The following is a 15,497-nucleotide window of genomic DNA, read 5'->3' as shown; positions in this document are numbered from 1 at the left end:
ATCTTTGTTTTATTAAATGAAAACACTTTGTCTGCAATGTGCATATAATGTTGTTCTTGGAAGGTTAGAATAATGACATTAGGAGTATTCATATTTCAAGTTATAAAAGATGTTCATGTAAAACTGGCATCCATACTATTGGAAAGGTAGGGACTAGCAATTATTTAGTACCTTATATGACATCAGGTCATCTAGGAGTATTTTACTTTGGTCATCTGACTTTCTACTGATTTGTGCTTTCTGACCTTCCCATTCCCCAAACCTCCATCTACCTTCTTGCTGGCCACATCCTTTTCCAAACCATTGTGCAATGTTTGGAAGATGAATGGAAAGAGGCAGGAGGCCACCTACATAGTAACAACATTATTGAGTTTCAGAGTGGACGATAACATTAATCAGCCAATACAGTATGTCCTCACTTTAAGTTACTTCATTTTAATTTTGATTTAACCTTGTGTTTTTAATCGGCCCAGTATCTGCATTTAGCTTCATGGATTTGCAGCTTTAGCATTGTTTCATATCCTATGTTGATATGTACCAGTTGATACCATGTTGGAATAGCCTCGAGCAGAAAGAGTCAGCAGAAGGGCAGCAATAACTCAGAGAGTCAGGAAGTGGAACAGGTTGCTCCAAAATGGAATCAATTGGGACGTAGCAACAAGGATATTGTAGCAACAACATTTAGCCTCATGGATTGCAGGCTTAATACAGATGCTGTGCCCATTAAAAACACAAGGTTAAATCAAAACAACTTAAAATGAAGTAACTTAAAGTGAGGATGTACTGTTGTTTAATGTTATCGCTAAAAGTTGTAACCACACCCATAATGCATGTGCACCTGTCAAACTTTCTAAATTAGCTGTCTATGAAAAGTGAATGATAACAAGATTATGATTTGCTAAAAGGTTTGCTTGTAACATCCCAATCTAAATTATTGTGAGTTGGAACATTTGGGCTGCTGTATTTATACACAGAGGAGACTGTGTATAAATTATTAAGTGGTCTGGAGGAGATATCTATTGGGTAATATGTGAAATGAAAAACAGAAAATGTTCCAAGCATGTGACACATCATTCAGTGTGTCAGAAGACAGAGCCAGAGTTAGCATTTCAGATCAATGGCCTTTTCATTTATTTTAGTTCTCTGTTTCTAGTGATTATTCAAGTGACTATTCCGACTGGACTGCCGATGCTGGAATTAACCTTCAGCCACCAAAAAAATCATCAAGGCAGCAAGCAAAGAAAGCTGTTAGCAGTTCGGAAGATGAAGGGGAAAAAGAAAAAGGGAAAGAAAAAGAAATAAAGAAAGAAAGGAAAAAACATAAAGAAGACAAAGATGGCACTGCAACTCCAAAGATAAGGAGGAAACCAAGGGAGAAAAGAATAAAGGTGATGGCTTACTTGGAAAACTTTTCCTAGTCCCTTCAGTAGAACAAAGTAGAACTGGTGAGGAATTAGTTCATGAGGGAATGTCAGTTCAAAGTTATTTATGAGTGCTGGTGCAGTACTGAGATCATTTGTAAATGATTTCACTAAACAAGTTTAATGGATAGAAAATATTGTTATTTTCCAGCGACCACCAGCTGGTGTCATACCGAAACAAGGGGAGACTCTGGAAGAGTGGCTTCCACCAGTATGGATTACTGACACTATGCCCAGGCGTTGTCCTTTTGTACCACAGATGGGTGATGAGGTATTATAATGTTCTATTTCTACTGTCATGATAATGGCCTACCTTTTCTTCAACATGGGATGCATTTGTCATGGTTGGTTTAGTTAACCTCACTGTCACGGTGATGGAAGATTCTTCCAGTTTTATTAATCTTCCTCATCTTTGCATTTTTTAATGTTCATTTGTTGTGCTTTGTTCTGAGAAGTTAATATTTGGTGGTTGATCATAATCAAAATGCAAATGCCCTGTTGATGATGTAATATCTGAAAGTATTATACTCTTTTCCCCTTCTGCCATTGTTCTTCTATAATCTGCCAACACACAAGCCCCTATTGGGAATGGGCTGTAGACCTACTCTAGACTAGTGATGACTGATAGAAATTGTGCAACTTCTTTATGTCAAACTAAAATGTTTATGTTGATTTGATTTTAAAAAATGCATTGTCAGATTAAGAAATCTACACCATATTTAAATATCATCAAGTGGGACTATGCCTCACAATGGTAATGGTGAATGAGTGTATAAAAGAAAGTATGACATTAAAAAATTGCTGGAAATACTCAATAGCTCAGGCCACCTCAGTTTGAGCTGACCTGAAGTTTAGTTCTGGCATATTTTCACTTTTATCTATTTCTGATTACTAATGTCCTCAGTAATTTGATTTTGTATTGTTGTAGTCCTGCAAACAAATTTCCATTTTCTTCCGTTTTCTTTCTAGCATGGAAATCCATCTGGGGATGGCTTGTGCCACAGTTTCTTCTGAACTATATTGATTACATGGGATAAACAATTTAGGTTCCCTTTACTTACCTACGATAGGTGTACTACTGTTGGCCAGCAGTACAGCAAATTATGCCAAGGAATTTGCTTCATTAAATTCATCACTATTTTTCGGATATTACAAATCTTTTCACTGTCAATTCTGGGAGAGAACTGTGCACATGTACACTTACTTATACAGGGACACCATCATTGCCACTTTTAAATCTGAAAAATATTGGTGTTTCATGTAAAACTCAAGTTCAAGACTAATTTTTGTATACACTGCAGTGCTTGTCCAATTAGATTTCACCAGTGAAACTGTCATTTTTATTGTAGATGTTCATTGGGCCTTCAGGATTTCAGGCTAAATTCTGTCACAAATAAGAAACATTTTAAAGATAGGAAGTAACAGTACCAGAGAAATTATGTCAGAATGGGGAAAGGACTGAAAAGAATGCATCAGAATATGACACAAATATAAGTCACCTGGAATCAGAATTAATGCAAAAAGCTAAAATTTGGACATGTACCAAACTTAGATAAGTGGTGGACGCAAGGTTTGTGAAGGTTTGTAGCTCAGGTTGAGGTTTAGGGTGTAGGTTTGCTCGCTGAGCTGTAGGTTTGATATCCAGACGTTTCATTACCTGGCTAGGTAACACATCTATCCTGGGACAGGCTAAGCAAAGACATACCAGAGAATTCCTAGAGGCCTGGCACTCCAACCACAACGCCATAAACAAGCACATAGATCTAGATGCCATCTATCAACCTCTCAGAAAATGAACAGGAAATTACATCACCACAAACCCCAGGAACCCCATCCAGGAGAAAGATATAAATAGAAAGCAGGAGACAACAGCTTCGCTTCACTTGGAGGTCGCCACTGATGATGTTACCTAGCCAGGTAATGAAACATCTGGATATCAAACCTACAGCTCAGCGAACAAACCTACACCCTAGAAGTGGTGAAATTGGAGAAATTAATTTAGAAATTGATGTTGGACCAGATATGGAAGTTTTAATGGCAGATGAAACTTAATTCAGAAAAATATAAAGAACTGCAATAAGAATGAAAATAAAGTTGCCACTTACTTGGAGTGAGTCTGAAATAGCTGAAGGTGAACCTGAAAGAGATCTAAGAATCAGTAGCCAGATGAACAGTATTTAACATAACTGGCATTTTGAACAACTTGAGCTAAGTTATGAATGGGGCCCATTCCTGATGAAGGGCTCTGGCCCGAAACGTCGAATTTCCTGTTCCTTGGATGCTGCCTAACCTGCTGTGCTTTAACCAGCAACACATTTTCAGCACCACTACACTATGAATGGAGTCAGAATTATAATTGATTGTGAAGTAGGTGTGTGCTCCAGAATGAATTCTACATTTACTACTGGATATTACTATTCTAGGCTTGCCTCTGTACAAATTATTCTTTTGCAAGATTTTTGTTTTGAAAATCAAAAGTACTTTTCCTGTCTAAGTTTGCTTTAAACCCATTTATGTACCTGGGTTTTGAGGAATTATGATTCTGCAATTTGCAATCATCTCTATAGACTGATACAAGAAATAACTTTTCTGTCAAAAGTCTCCAATTTTTTCTGTGCTTGGGCCTCATAAGCACAAGGCTACTGAGGTTTTGGTAGAAGTTGGAGTGTTCCCCTACCCAACTGGGAATATCCATTACCTGCTACAAGTTGGAGGTACTTAATTACTGATTACCTGAGCCACACGTTCTTGCTTATATCTTACTTTCCAATACAGACAAAGTAGTTTCATTGTGCCATGAGAAAAATGCCGTCTGCTTTTGATGTCTGAATGCTATATATGAAAAATGTTTTTCAGTAAAATAAGAGAGAACATCAGGTATTACTAAAGTAAAACATTTGAGGGTAGTGAATATAGCCCAATGAAAATAGACAGAGGAATTTATTAACTATTGTATAAAATGATTTACAGTTTGATAAACCTACTTCTCAATGGCTTCAAGAACAGTTCAATCAAATGGTATGTTGCCCTTTATCGCAGGAGGATCGGAGTTCAGAAGTAGGGATATCTTACTGAAGTTGTACATGGCCTTGGTGAGACCACACCTGGAGTATTGTGTGCACTTTTGGCATCCCTATGGAAAAAAGGATGTATTTGCCACAGAAGGGGTGCAGAAAAGGTTCATGAGGCTGATACCGGGGATGACAGGACTGTCATGTGAGGAGAGATTGGTTTGACTGGGTCTGTATTTTCCAGAATGAGAAGAAATTTGATTGAAACATATAAAGTTCTAATGGGGTTGGACAGATAGATTGCAGGGAGGATGTTTTCCTGTGTTGAGCCGAGAACCAGCGGAGACAGTTTCAGGATACAGGGTAGGCCATTTTTGATTTGATTTTGTCACATGTACTGAAATACAGTGAAAAGTTTTGTTTTGCTTACTAACCAGACAAATCATACCTTACATAAGTCCATCAGGGTAATAGAACAGAATGCAGAATAAAGTGTTACAGCTACAGAGAAGGTACAGATAAAGATCAACTCTAAGAAATGAGGGGCCCAACAGCGGGGAAGAAGCTGTTCTTACATCTATTGGTACATGTGTTCAAACTTTTGTATCTTCTGCCCAATGGAAGAGAGTATAAGCAGGGTAAGAGGGGTCTTTGATTATGTTGGCTGCCTTCCTGAGGCAGCGAGAAATGTAGATAGAGTCCGTGGAAGGAAGGCTGGTTTTGGTGATGGACGGACAGAAATGAGGAAATATTTTTTCACTCTGAGGGTAGCGAAGTTGTGAAATTCTCTACCACAGAAGGATGTGGAAGTCAGCTCACTTAAATGTATTCAGTAAAGAGATGGATAACGTTTTGGACTTCAAAGGTATCGTGAAGTATGAAGGAAAAGAATGTGGCATCGAGGGAGAGGATCAACCATGATCATATTGAATAACAGAGCAGATTCAGAAGGCTGAATAGCCTACATTGCTCCTAGTTCTTGTATTTCTTTAAGAAATGAAGGAGCTTGATTAAAAGTTAAATGTTAATAGTGTGGACCACAAATGTCCTGAACTTGGTACTGTCTGGACGGTATTGTTCAGAAACGCAGTGAGGATAAAACAGACCAAAGAACTGTGGATGCTGGAAATCTGAGTTATTCTGTTTCTCTTTCCACCGACACTGCCAGATCTGCTGAATTTCTCCAACAATGTCTGTTTGTGTTTCAGATTTTTAGCAATCACAGTTCTTATGTTATTTTATCCTTATGGTCTTTCTGATTGAATTTGGTATTAACTAACTAGTATTATCAGAGCATTTGTGGCCTGCACTATTCTCCACAGATGCTATCAAACCTGGTGAGTTTCACCAGCAATTTCTGGTTTTGACCATAGAGGATACTTAGTTAAGAGAATGGAATTGCTGGGTTGTTCTTTTGAGGTTGATGCACATTGCTTTGTTAGATTTTGTTTTGGTACTGGATTTGATTTGGTGTTGCTTGATCTGTTATTGCACATCTTGTCTGAGAAACTGTTGCATTTCTCAGTACTAATACCTGTCATCTTGAGGAACACATAACTTCACCCCCACCTTAAAAGAAATGTGGGAGGTCCTAACTGTGCTCACCTTTCTATTATATTGATTCCAATATTCAAATGAGTTATTTCATGCTCATAATTATGTGAATTATGCATGTGTGATTGTCTTTAGTTTGATTTATAATATATATGAAAGCAGAATTTTTTTTAGCTGAATATAAATTTTTTTTATCATCCTGTCTATGTATTTGTGCTAAAGGTAGCATTGTTTTCTCATATCTAATTTCTGTATATGTAGGCTTTAAAATAGAGACAAATTCACTTAATAATGGTGTTTGTAATATTGCATATCTCACCTGATAAATTGAGGCATTTTCATTGACCATGGTTGACTTGTTATTCATTGGCCCAGGAATTTTTCATTATTGTTTGCACTAAATCATTATTTTGTAAGATAATATGATTCATTTATACTTGTGCTCTTCTGGTAATAGCAAGCTTGCTACAATTTTTTTTATGTTTGAATTCTAGGTTTACTATTTTCGACAGGGTCACGAAGCCTATGTTGAAATGGCTAAGAAGTTAAAACTTTTTCGCATAAATGCTAAAAAGCAGGCATGGCACAAGATGGATTTACGGGTAAAGTATTGTCAGAGTTTGTCTAAGGAAAGTTGCGTTTTAATTTTAGTTCTAGTCAACAGGTAACATTGATTAAAACACTAGTTTTCCTGAGAATCTTGAAGAGCGGGATTCTTTTGTGAAGTGTCTTCTGTTGGTAATTGGGAGTATTAGTTCACTGTCTTGGCTGAACATACTCAATGGTAGATTACATCAGGGTTCTGTCAAGGCTGTGCTTTAACTGTTGGATCTGGCAGAATGTCTGATGGTTTATTGTATCTTGAGTTTTAGCCTCATTCTTCCTGTGTCCCATGTACCACACAATGATTGGAGGTACTTGGCCTCCCCATAAACTTGCAGTGACTTATTTTGTTGTATCTACAATCCATTCCTTTCTACCAACATTTTTTGTTTTATGAATAATGTACTGGACAGAACAAGGAATAACGTTCAGGAAAATCCACTTTCGAATGTTAATGTTCGTGAGACAGTCAAACCGATGGCTCATGTGACACAGAAGTGACCAGGAGCTAATATTGAGCAGAATCTTGAATTTTCTGCAGAATAGGAAATTCATTGTACCAAAATCTCTACAATTTTGTATCCATTTCTGTCTCTCTCCCCCTTTTGGGGAATGGGCTAATGCTACATCAGTTATGTTGTTTGAAAACAATATAGAGAATGGCCTGGCACGGTCTGTTCTGAGTATTAACAAATTATTTTTATGCTTATTTCTCCAGATAATGTGCCCAATTTCTGAGGTCCCCACACTTACCCACTCTCAAAGCTAACAGGTCTTAAACCTGACGTATACTTTGTAGAGGGTGAGGTTTGGAGAATGTGTGTGCCATATTGAGCAAACAAACACCTTACCTCTTTGGATTGCTTATTGGATATGATTTGGAGACTTCTTAAACTGGAAATGGTTTTGTCTAACCAGATTGCAGACCGACACAAAGAAAGTTGCACTGTTTTGCATTTTCATTTTACTTGAAATCTCTTAGAAGATGCAATAACTAAATCACAGAAATGTGCCATTGGTGTGAGGTTCCCAGCTGATGGTGATACTGGACCAGTCACATCCCAAAAACTAGTTTGCAGGCACTTTGTCACCATGTTAGCTAACATCATCAGAGTTTTTGCAAGGTATGTGACATCACCACAAACCCCAGGAACCCCATCCAGGACAAACATACAAATAGAAAGCAGGAGACAACAGCTTCACTTCACTTGGAGGTCACCATTGATGATGTTACCTGGCCAGGTAATAAAACGTCTGGATATCAAACCTACAGCTCAGTGAGCAAACCTACACCCTAATCATCAGCGTGCCTTCAGTGAAACATTGGTGTTCTGTTGGTGTTGCTATTTATGTGTCCCGGTTGAGATGGGACCACCGTTTCCAGTTTTGTTTCTTAGTGGTTGGTAGATGGAATCTAACTCTACATGTTTGTTAATGGAGTTCCTGGTTGAGTGCAAGGCAACCAGGAATTCCCATGCATGTCTCTGTTTGGCTTGACTTGGATGGATACATTGTTCCAGTCGAATTGGAGTCCTTCTTTGTCCGTGTGAATTGTCAGAAGTGATAGTTGATCATGTCTCTTGGTGGCTACTTGGGGTTCGTGTACCCTCATGGCTAGTTTTCTTCTGCTTTGCCCTACATAATGTTTGTGGCAGTTTTACGTGGTATTTTGTATATAATGTTGGTTCTGTTAGTTGTGAGTGTGGGATCCTTTATTCTTGATAAAGCCAAACAGAGACATGTATGGGAATTCTTGGAGGCCTGGCACTCAACCCGGAAGTCCACTAATAAACATATAGACATGATGAGGAGGTGCCGGTGTTGAATGAAGGAGCAGCGCTCCAAAAGCTAGTGCTTCCATATAAACCTGTTGGACTATAACGTGGTGTTGTGTGATGTCAAACATGTAGAGATGGACTCCGTATGCCAATCACTAAGAAACAAAACTGGAAATGGTGACCTCACCTCAACAAGCCAGGATGCATAACAGTAAGCGGGACAGAACACCAACGCTTCACTGGAGGAGCAGTGATGGTGTTAGCTAGAATGGTGATGGAACGTTTGCAAACAAACTTACCAACTCAACGAGCAAGTCAACAACCTCATTCACAAATTGAGCTACAAATCTTCTCAAGAACTTAAAGTCCCTGGCTTGTTAGACCATAAACTTATTTTTTTCTCTCCATGTTTGCCATGGAAGTCAATCACATTCTTACAAAAGGCTGCCAATGTACTTTAACAAAAGAACATGAAAGTTTACTGCACGAAAAAATTCATATTACACTGCACAAGAACTATCTGAAAAGGTCTTACTCCAAAAATCAGAAAGAAAGATTCAACCCACTTAAGATGGAGACAAGGAGAAATTCTCCTCTCAGAAAGTAAGGAATCTGTGGAGTTCCTTACCACAGCAGCTTGTCAAGATCGGGCCATAACATTTATTCAATGAGATGGACAGATTTTTAACCAGGGAATTGAGGCACATGAGTTAATGGGAGGAAAGTGATGCTGAGAATTATCAGATCAACAATGAACTTGTTGAATGGTAGAGTAAACTTAATGGACCAAATGGTCTATTTCTGCTTCTGCTCCTACAGCTGATGGTCTAATCCTTTTCCCCCAACAACTACCTTAGAGGTACTCAAATCTTAGTTGAAGGGTCCTTGTTCAGTTGCCAGGACTGTAATCAGCTTCCTTCTTAGCAGCCTTCTTGTTCATTGACTGAGTGCAGATCTCTTCAATTAATGACTCTTCCTGACACTCTTTTAAAAAAAAGGTGTTTACAGGGGATCTCACTTACTGCTTAACATGTGTTCCTTATCCTACAAGACTCTAGAAGGCATACACTTAGTTTCCACTCCAATTCTTTGACAGCCTTTTCTGGTCTTCTTATAAGCAACTCAATTTTTTTATTACTTAGTACTGACTCACTGCCTAAAAGGCATATAAAAAATATTTAGATGACCACATGAAATACCATTGCATGCAAGACTGCCGGCCAAGTGGTGGAAAACTCTATTTAAATCGATATGTTTGATGAACTTCCCAGACTCAATGGGCCAAAGACCTTCTTTCTCTGCTGAAAATACTTTGACTCTGAGCTCTTGGATTACTAGTAACAGGATCTTTTTTCTGATGGAACCAGTTACTGTTTGAATTAATTTGTTTTTGAACCCCTCCTCCTACTCCTCTCAAAGTTGTAAAATGCATGGTAAACCCAACCTTAGCAATTATCTCAGGGTTGGGAAATACCATGCTTGTCATTTATCTAATAATTACATGATTTCCTGGAAATGCAGTCTGTAGCTCACTATTCAAAATGACTTTCTGACCTGTAAAAGAAAATATCAGATCATCATAAAAGTGAGAACTAAAATCAATTTTGCTCAACTTTAAAACCTAAGTTTCCAAACAGTAACATATTTAGAGTCTTTATCATACTGGGTTGTTCTTGAAATTATTTTGTTTAAAGGCCTAAATACCTTAACTTTTCTGTAACACTTGGAGGAAAGATTTTGCTAAAAGTTTGAAAGTTCAATATTTAATATATTTTGTACTTCTGGCAGGAACAAGAGCTGGTGAAAATAGTTGGGATCAAGTATGAAGTGGGACCCCCATCTCTCTGCTGCCTCAAACTGGCTTTTATCGATACAGACACAGGCAAACTGACAGGAGGTTCATTCTCTATGAAGTAAGAGCGGTCTTTCACAGAAAGTAGGAATTAAATCATGATAAATTGAATTGCCACCTGCCTGCAGGAAGAATGTGTGATTTCTGTATCAGGAGATCACTGATGGGGACCCATAGCGATGGTCCTTAACAGCAGATAAATACTGAGGAAGGAAGGTTGCTAGGCAAACGTTATTAAGTGAGCTGGAGGGCAATTTTAGGTGAGAGAGAGCAAAGATATATCCTTGTGTTAGCAAAACCATACCTAGTCTGAAACGAAACAAAAGAGAACAAATATTTAACTGAGATTTCTGGACTCTTTCTGAGCCAGTTCCCTGCTCACTGTTGGTGTACATTGGCTTGATGTAATTATGCATGACTGCTGTAATCAGCAATTAACATCATGCCAGGGTCGAAATTGTATCTTAGGTGCATGACATTTATATTAATCAGGCCCTTGCTTGCATTCAAAGGGTACTGTGGCTTTGCCAAATATTACAAGAGTTAAATCGTAATGAGCAGAAGTACATCAAGAAGGCAGTCCAAACTACTTATCCCATTCTGGCCAGCTAATCGTGACTAAACTCAGATAGGATGAGTATACTTAATGTCAACTGGACCAATTTTTCAAACAATGCCATGTCCCATCTTGATGGTGAGAAACAAGTGGCAAGATGTAAGTTTAAAAGGTTGTCTCTACTTTTAGTCATTAGTTTGGAACAAGTTTTAAATTATTATTTTAATTTTTTACAGATGGAGTAGAATTGACTTTGAGGTTAATGAGAATAGAATTGAGAGATGTGAAAGGAGCTTTCAATCCATTGTCACAACTTGAACATGATTGTAAAATTTAAGATGTATCTCAGCATGCCTCAGTGCTGCACATAGTTCACTGTATTCAAGATGTCGTCAGTCATTATTCCGTTACGAATAGCCAAGATTAGATTATTTCTGCTTCTGAACTCTATAATTTCCAAATAGCTCATTATATATGGCTATTGAGCAATATGTTTTAATCTACAATATTATTCAGCTAATCCTTCTTTGTTTTTGCACTGAGTCGTCATGCCATCTTAGAAAGAGACTTAGTGTTCACTGTATGGTGTTTCAAAGAATGTAAATTGGTATTTTAAGTATTTGTTTTTATCCTACTTTAGGTACCATGATATGCCAGATGTTATTGATTTTCTAGTGCTACGACAGCAGTTTGATGAGACAAAATCTCGACAGTGGAAGATTGGTACGTACGTAAAGACAAATCAAATGAATGTTATTTGTTTTTGATGCTTCAAATTGGCATTAGTTACAAATTCCAATGCTCATTATCCTGCAATGACTATCCTAATAAGATTAGATGTTAACTCTGGCTAATAGACAATGCTTGTAACGGTCTTGTAAAACTGTGATTGACTTTTGTAATTTGAAGAAATAAGGTTTATAATTAAAATGTATGTACTCGATATCAGTTTTACAAAACAAAGCCTGGAGTATTAATAATTGGGCCAGTTGTAAACGTGGCCCTAAAGCATCCATTAGTTAATCACTTAAGGGCTTATGTTGGAGATGATATGAGAAAGTTAACCATAGACTTACCACCCAGTGCTTAATTGCTAAGATGGCAAGAAGGGACTGAGTACCTCTTGGGGCCAACTCATTCAATTATTTTCCCTCCTGATCACCTCCAATGAAGGGAAATGCCCTTCCTTGTACTTTTAATAAAATGTGTGCTCAGGGACTCGTACAGTTTGACATAAAATTATTCAAGTTTATGTAGGACATTAAAGAATTAATAAGAGCAGTCAAATGTTGTAAAAGTATTCTCTTGTATGAGGAATAAAGTACTTATGGGGAATTACAGGAATATTCTTTACTTGACACATTAGTTTATTAAACTGTAGTTCAGTTTAAAATTACATTGTATTTATTTTAGTTTGGTTGACATGGAGAGACTTTAATTCCATATGAATATCGGTGTCTTTTGACTTATTACACTTTAGGAGATCGATTTCGGTCAGTGATTGATGATGCATGGTGGTTTGGGACTATTGAGAGCCAGGAGCCCCTACAACCAGACTATCCTGATAGTCTATTCCAGTGCTACAATGTCTGGTAATGTAATCTCTGACTGGATGTATAGTTAAGAATAACTTAACTGACTTAAATAGTGTAGTCACAATGTTATGTAAATGTGAGAGGGGTTATTTGACATCTACTTCTCTTCCTTCCCTTGGAACTTAACCTAAATACCAGATCTAACCACATCCTGCATAATTCCAAAGCTTTTTCCTTCACCAGTTTAGCCACATTACATTCCAAGAATTGATTACTACTGATATACAGGTTGGTAACAAACTGCATAAGTTTGCAAACTGCACAAAGAGAAATTGTAAAATTTTCCACAAGTAATATAATTCGAATGTGAAAACTTAGTTATCTGCTTTGAAGCTGAACCAACTATTCATTTCAGGTGAGAGCTAAGTAACTGAAGATTTCCACCATCTGCATTTACCAGAATGATAACTGGGACAGAAATGGAAAAATGCAAAGGTGCAGTTTCACTGATGATCAGTGCTCTGGTTTGCCAGTAACCCCTTAGTAGAGCTTTTTTTCCAGAAGCCGTAATAGGACAGAGGGCTATCTCCAAACATGAGTAATGGGAGCTAATTAAGATATTAACAAATCAACTGCACCTCCTACTGACCACAGCACCAGGAAAGGTGTCACAGCAGTGGAGCTAAGCAACAACAGTCCAGGCCTTTCTAGCTGGTCACAGCTCTGTTGGCACAAACTGCCCTCTGGAGGAATTTTCCCATTGATGGTGGTCTGGGTGTTTAAAATTGAGACGTTTTAAAAGTGCTGAGGAGGCATCGCCAAACAGATGTGGTCTCTCTGATTTGAAATGGCTGGCAACAGCTCCTTCTGAGTTGGAGGGCCTCCTGTTGGTTATCTGGCTTTGGAAATCTGCCCATAACGTAAACTGGGCAGGAAGAATCTCCTCTGCATCACGTATGTAGAACGTAAATAGAAACCATGCAAAGAAATGCATGTGGCTGATAAACTGAGTGGAGCCCATTTGGAGAAAACAATGAAAGCCTGCTAGAGAACATGATGGAAAATAATACGATCACATGTCAACTTCCTGTCTCGGAAGAGAAATTGGAAAAATTCAATAGAACAAGAGTTGCAAATAGTAAAGGAAGAGGTGCTTAAGGAATGGCCAGAAACTAGAAGAAAAATTTCAAAGATGACCCAGCACTAATAGACACTTTTAGAGGATCTGATCTATTCAGAGGGGTTAGTTTTGCAAGAACTCAAAACTAGTCATTTCACTGAAAATGAGAAAGGAAATGCTTGATAGGATTTCATGAGACTCACCTAAGAATCAAGTGCAAAAACAAGCAAGGGGTATTCTGTTCTGGCCAGGCATGGCTAAACAGATTGGAGACTTTGTAGCAAGGTGTTCAGTATGCAGCTTTTCCAAGAACAACAAAGCACCAGATCCTCTCATTTGTCATCAAGTGCCTGAATGAGTTTTGCCGAAAGTTTAAATTTATCTGTTCCATTACAACAGTGGAGAGTATCTTTTGTTCCTGAATTATTTTTCGTAATATCCCGAAATCTCCAAATTGAGAGAAACTACAAGCAAACAAGTCATTATAGCAATGAAGTTGCATCTTTGTAAGGAGTGGGATTCTTGATAAAGGGACAAGATAGCACAATTTGCCAGCTCAGGAGTTCTGAAACTTTGTGAGCAGCTGGGAAAGTAATGCATTCACCATCAAGTCCTGGGTTTCCACAGTCAAATGGTCAAGTTTAAGACAGCCACTCAGCCTATAGAGAACCTGCTGAAACAAGTACAGGAAGGCCAGTGTTCCCATAGGTGGCTCTGTTTGAGGTCCAAAACACACCTTTGGACATGGTTGGATTGTCACCTGCTCAGTTACTCATGAGTCAGAGACTCAAACCAAAACTGCCAGGTTCTGAAAAGTAGTTAAACTCTGCACTGTACTGAATTATCCAGGAAGTGTTCAAGAGGAGACAAATCAAGTGCAAGCAGTATTTTGCCAAAAGCAGACCAGAAATTTGTCTGTCATTGGTCATAATCAGACAAGACAAAAAATGCCAACTTGCAGTCATGCTAGAAACACATGACATGCCAAGGCCATACACAATACAAACACCAGATGTTAAACTGTTCAGAAGAAACTGGAAACATCTTCTGAAGTCTAACTAAATATCCTTTCCAAAGTCATTTTCACTGTCAATGAGGATTTTACAATACCCAAAGAGTGAGAACAGGAGCAGGTTGTAGTTGGGAAAAGGTCACTAGTGTCGTCACCTGAAAGACAGAGTGAAACAAGACCAAGAGAAACCTGTAAAGGACAAGTCGGAACTTCAAGATATGGAAGGCCGGTCAGGACTCCTAAATGATATGAAGGCTGGAAGGTTTCTCAAGCCAAAGATAAAGTAGAGACTTTAAAAACAAATGTGACATATATTGCCATGCACCATCCTGATCAGGCAGCACGGTGGCTCAGTGGTTAGTGCTGCTGCCTCAGTGCCAGGAACCCAGATTCAATTCCAGCCTCGGGTAACTGTCTGTGTGGATATTGGACATTCTCCCCACATCTGTGGGTTTCCTCTGGGTGCTACAGTTTCCTCCCACAATCCAAAGATGTGCTGGTCAGGTGAATTGGCTATGCTAAATGACCCATAGTGTTAGGTGCATTAGTCAGTGGTAAATATAGGTAGGGGAATGGGTCTGAGTGGGTTACTCTTCAGAGGGTCGGTGTGGACTTGTTGGGCCGAAGGGCCTGTTTCCATACTGTAGGGAATCTAATCTAATCTAATCTGTTTTGGAAGTACATCAACATTCCTTTGCTGTTGCTTAGTCAAAATCTTGGAATTCCCTCCCGAACAGCTTTATGGGTATATCTACAGCACATGGTCTGCAGTGGTTTAAGAAGGCAGCTCACAAACACCTTCTCAAGGGCAACTAGGGGTGGTAATAATAATACTGGCCCAGCCAGCAGTGCTCGCGTCCCACGAGTGAATAATAAAAGTAGAGTGCAGTACTTTAAGTCAGATATAGGGGATGCAATTATATTACTATGCTGGAGGTGTAATGTAACTAACCCTGCACGAGGACAAACAGTAAAAGGTTTGCCTAAACAACAGGCCTTAGTGTGTACATGTTAGAGAACATGTTTTGAGAACATCACTGAGTGACAGCTCTCTA

At 38.5% G+C, this 15,497-nt stretch overlaps 1 protein-coding gene across 2 annotated transcripts in view; it reads left to right on the top strand.

Moving 5' to 3' along the window:
* The window catches only part of phip (pleckstrin homology domain interacting protein), a 199,816-nt gene that overhangs the window by 149,498 nt on the left and 34,821 nt on the right, over nucleotides 1-15,497 (top strand). For both annotated transcript variants that reach the window (XM_060849675.1, XM_060849666.1), the window contains exons 23-28: nucleotides 1,154-1,388; nucleotides 1,573-1,692; nucleotides 6,481-6,588; nucleotides 10,156-10,280; nucleotides 11,416-11,498; nucleotides 12,256-12,367. In XM_060849675.1, coding sequence (XP_060705658.1) covers nucleotides 1,154-1,388; nucleotides 1,573-1,692; nucleotides 6,481-6,588; nucleotides 10,156-10,280; nucleotides 11,416-11,498; nucleotides 12,256-12,367 — 783 coding nt within the window. The remainder of the gene's footprint in view (nucleotides 1-1,153; nucleotides 1,389-1,572; nucleotides 1,693-6,480; nucleotides 6,589-10,155; nucleotides 10,281-11,415; nucleotides 11,499-12,255; nucleotides 12,368-15,497) is intronic.

The sequence above is a fragment of the Hemiscyllium ocellatum genome, chromosome 3 (genome assembly GCF_020745735.1).
Source record: "Hemiscyllium ocellatum isolate sHemOce1 chromosome 3, sHemOce1.pat.X.cur, whole genome shotgun sequence".
Lineage (NCBI taxonomy): Eukaryota > Metazoa > Chordata > Chondrichthyes > Orectolobiformes > Hemiscylliidae > Hemiscyllium > Hemiscyllium ocellatum.
Note: the sequence above shows the minus strand (reverse complement) of the source record. Positions and strands in the feature narration are given on the sequence as shown.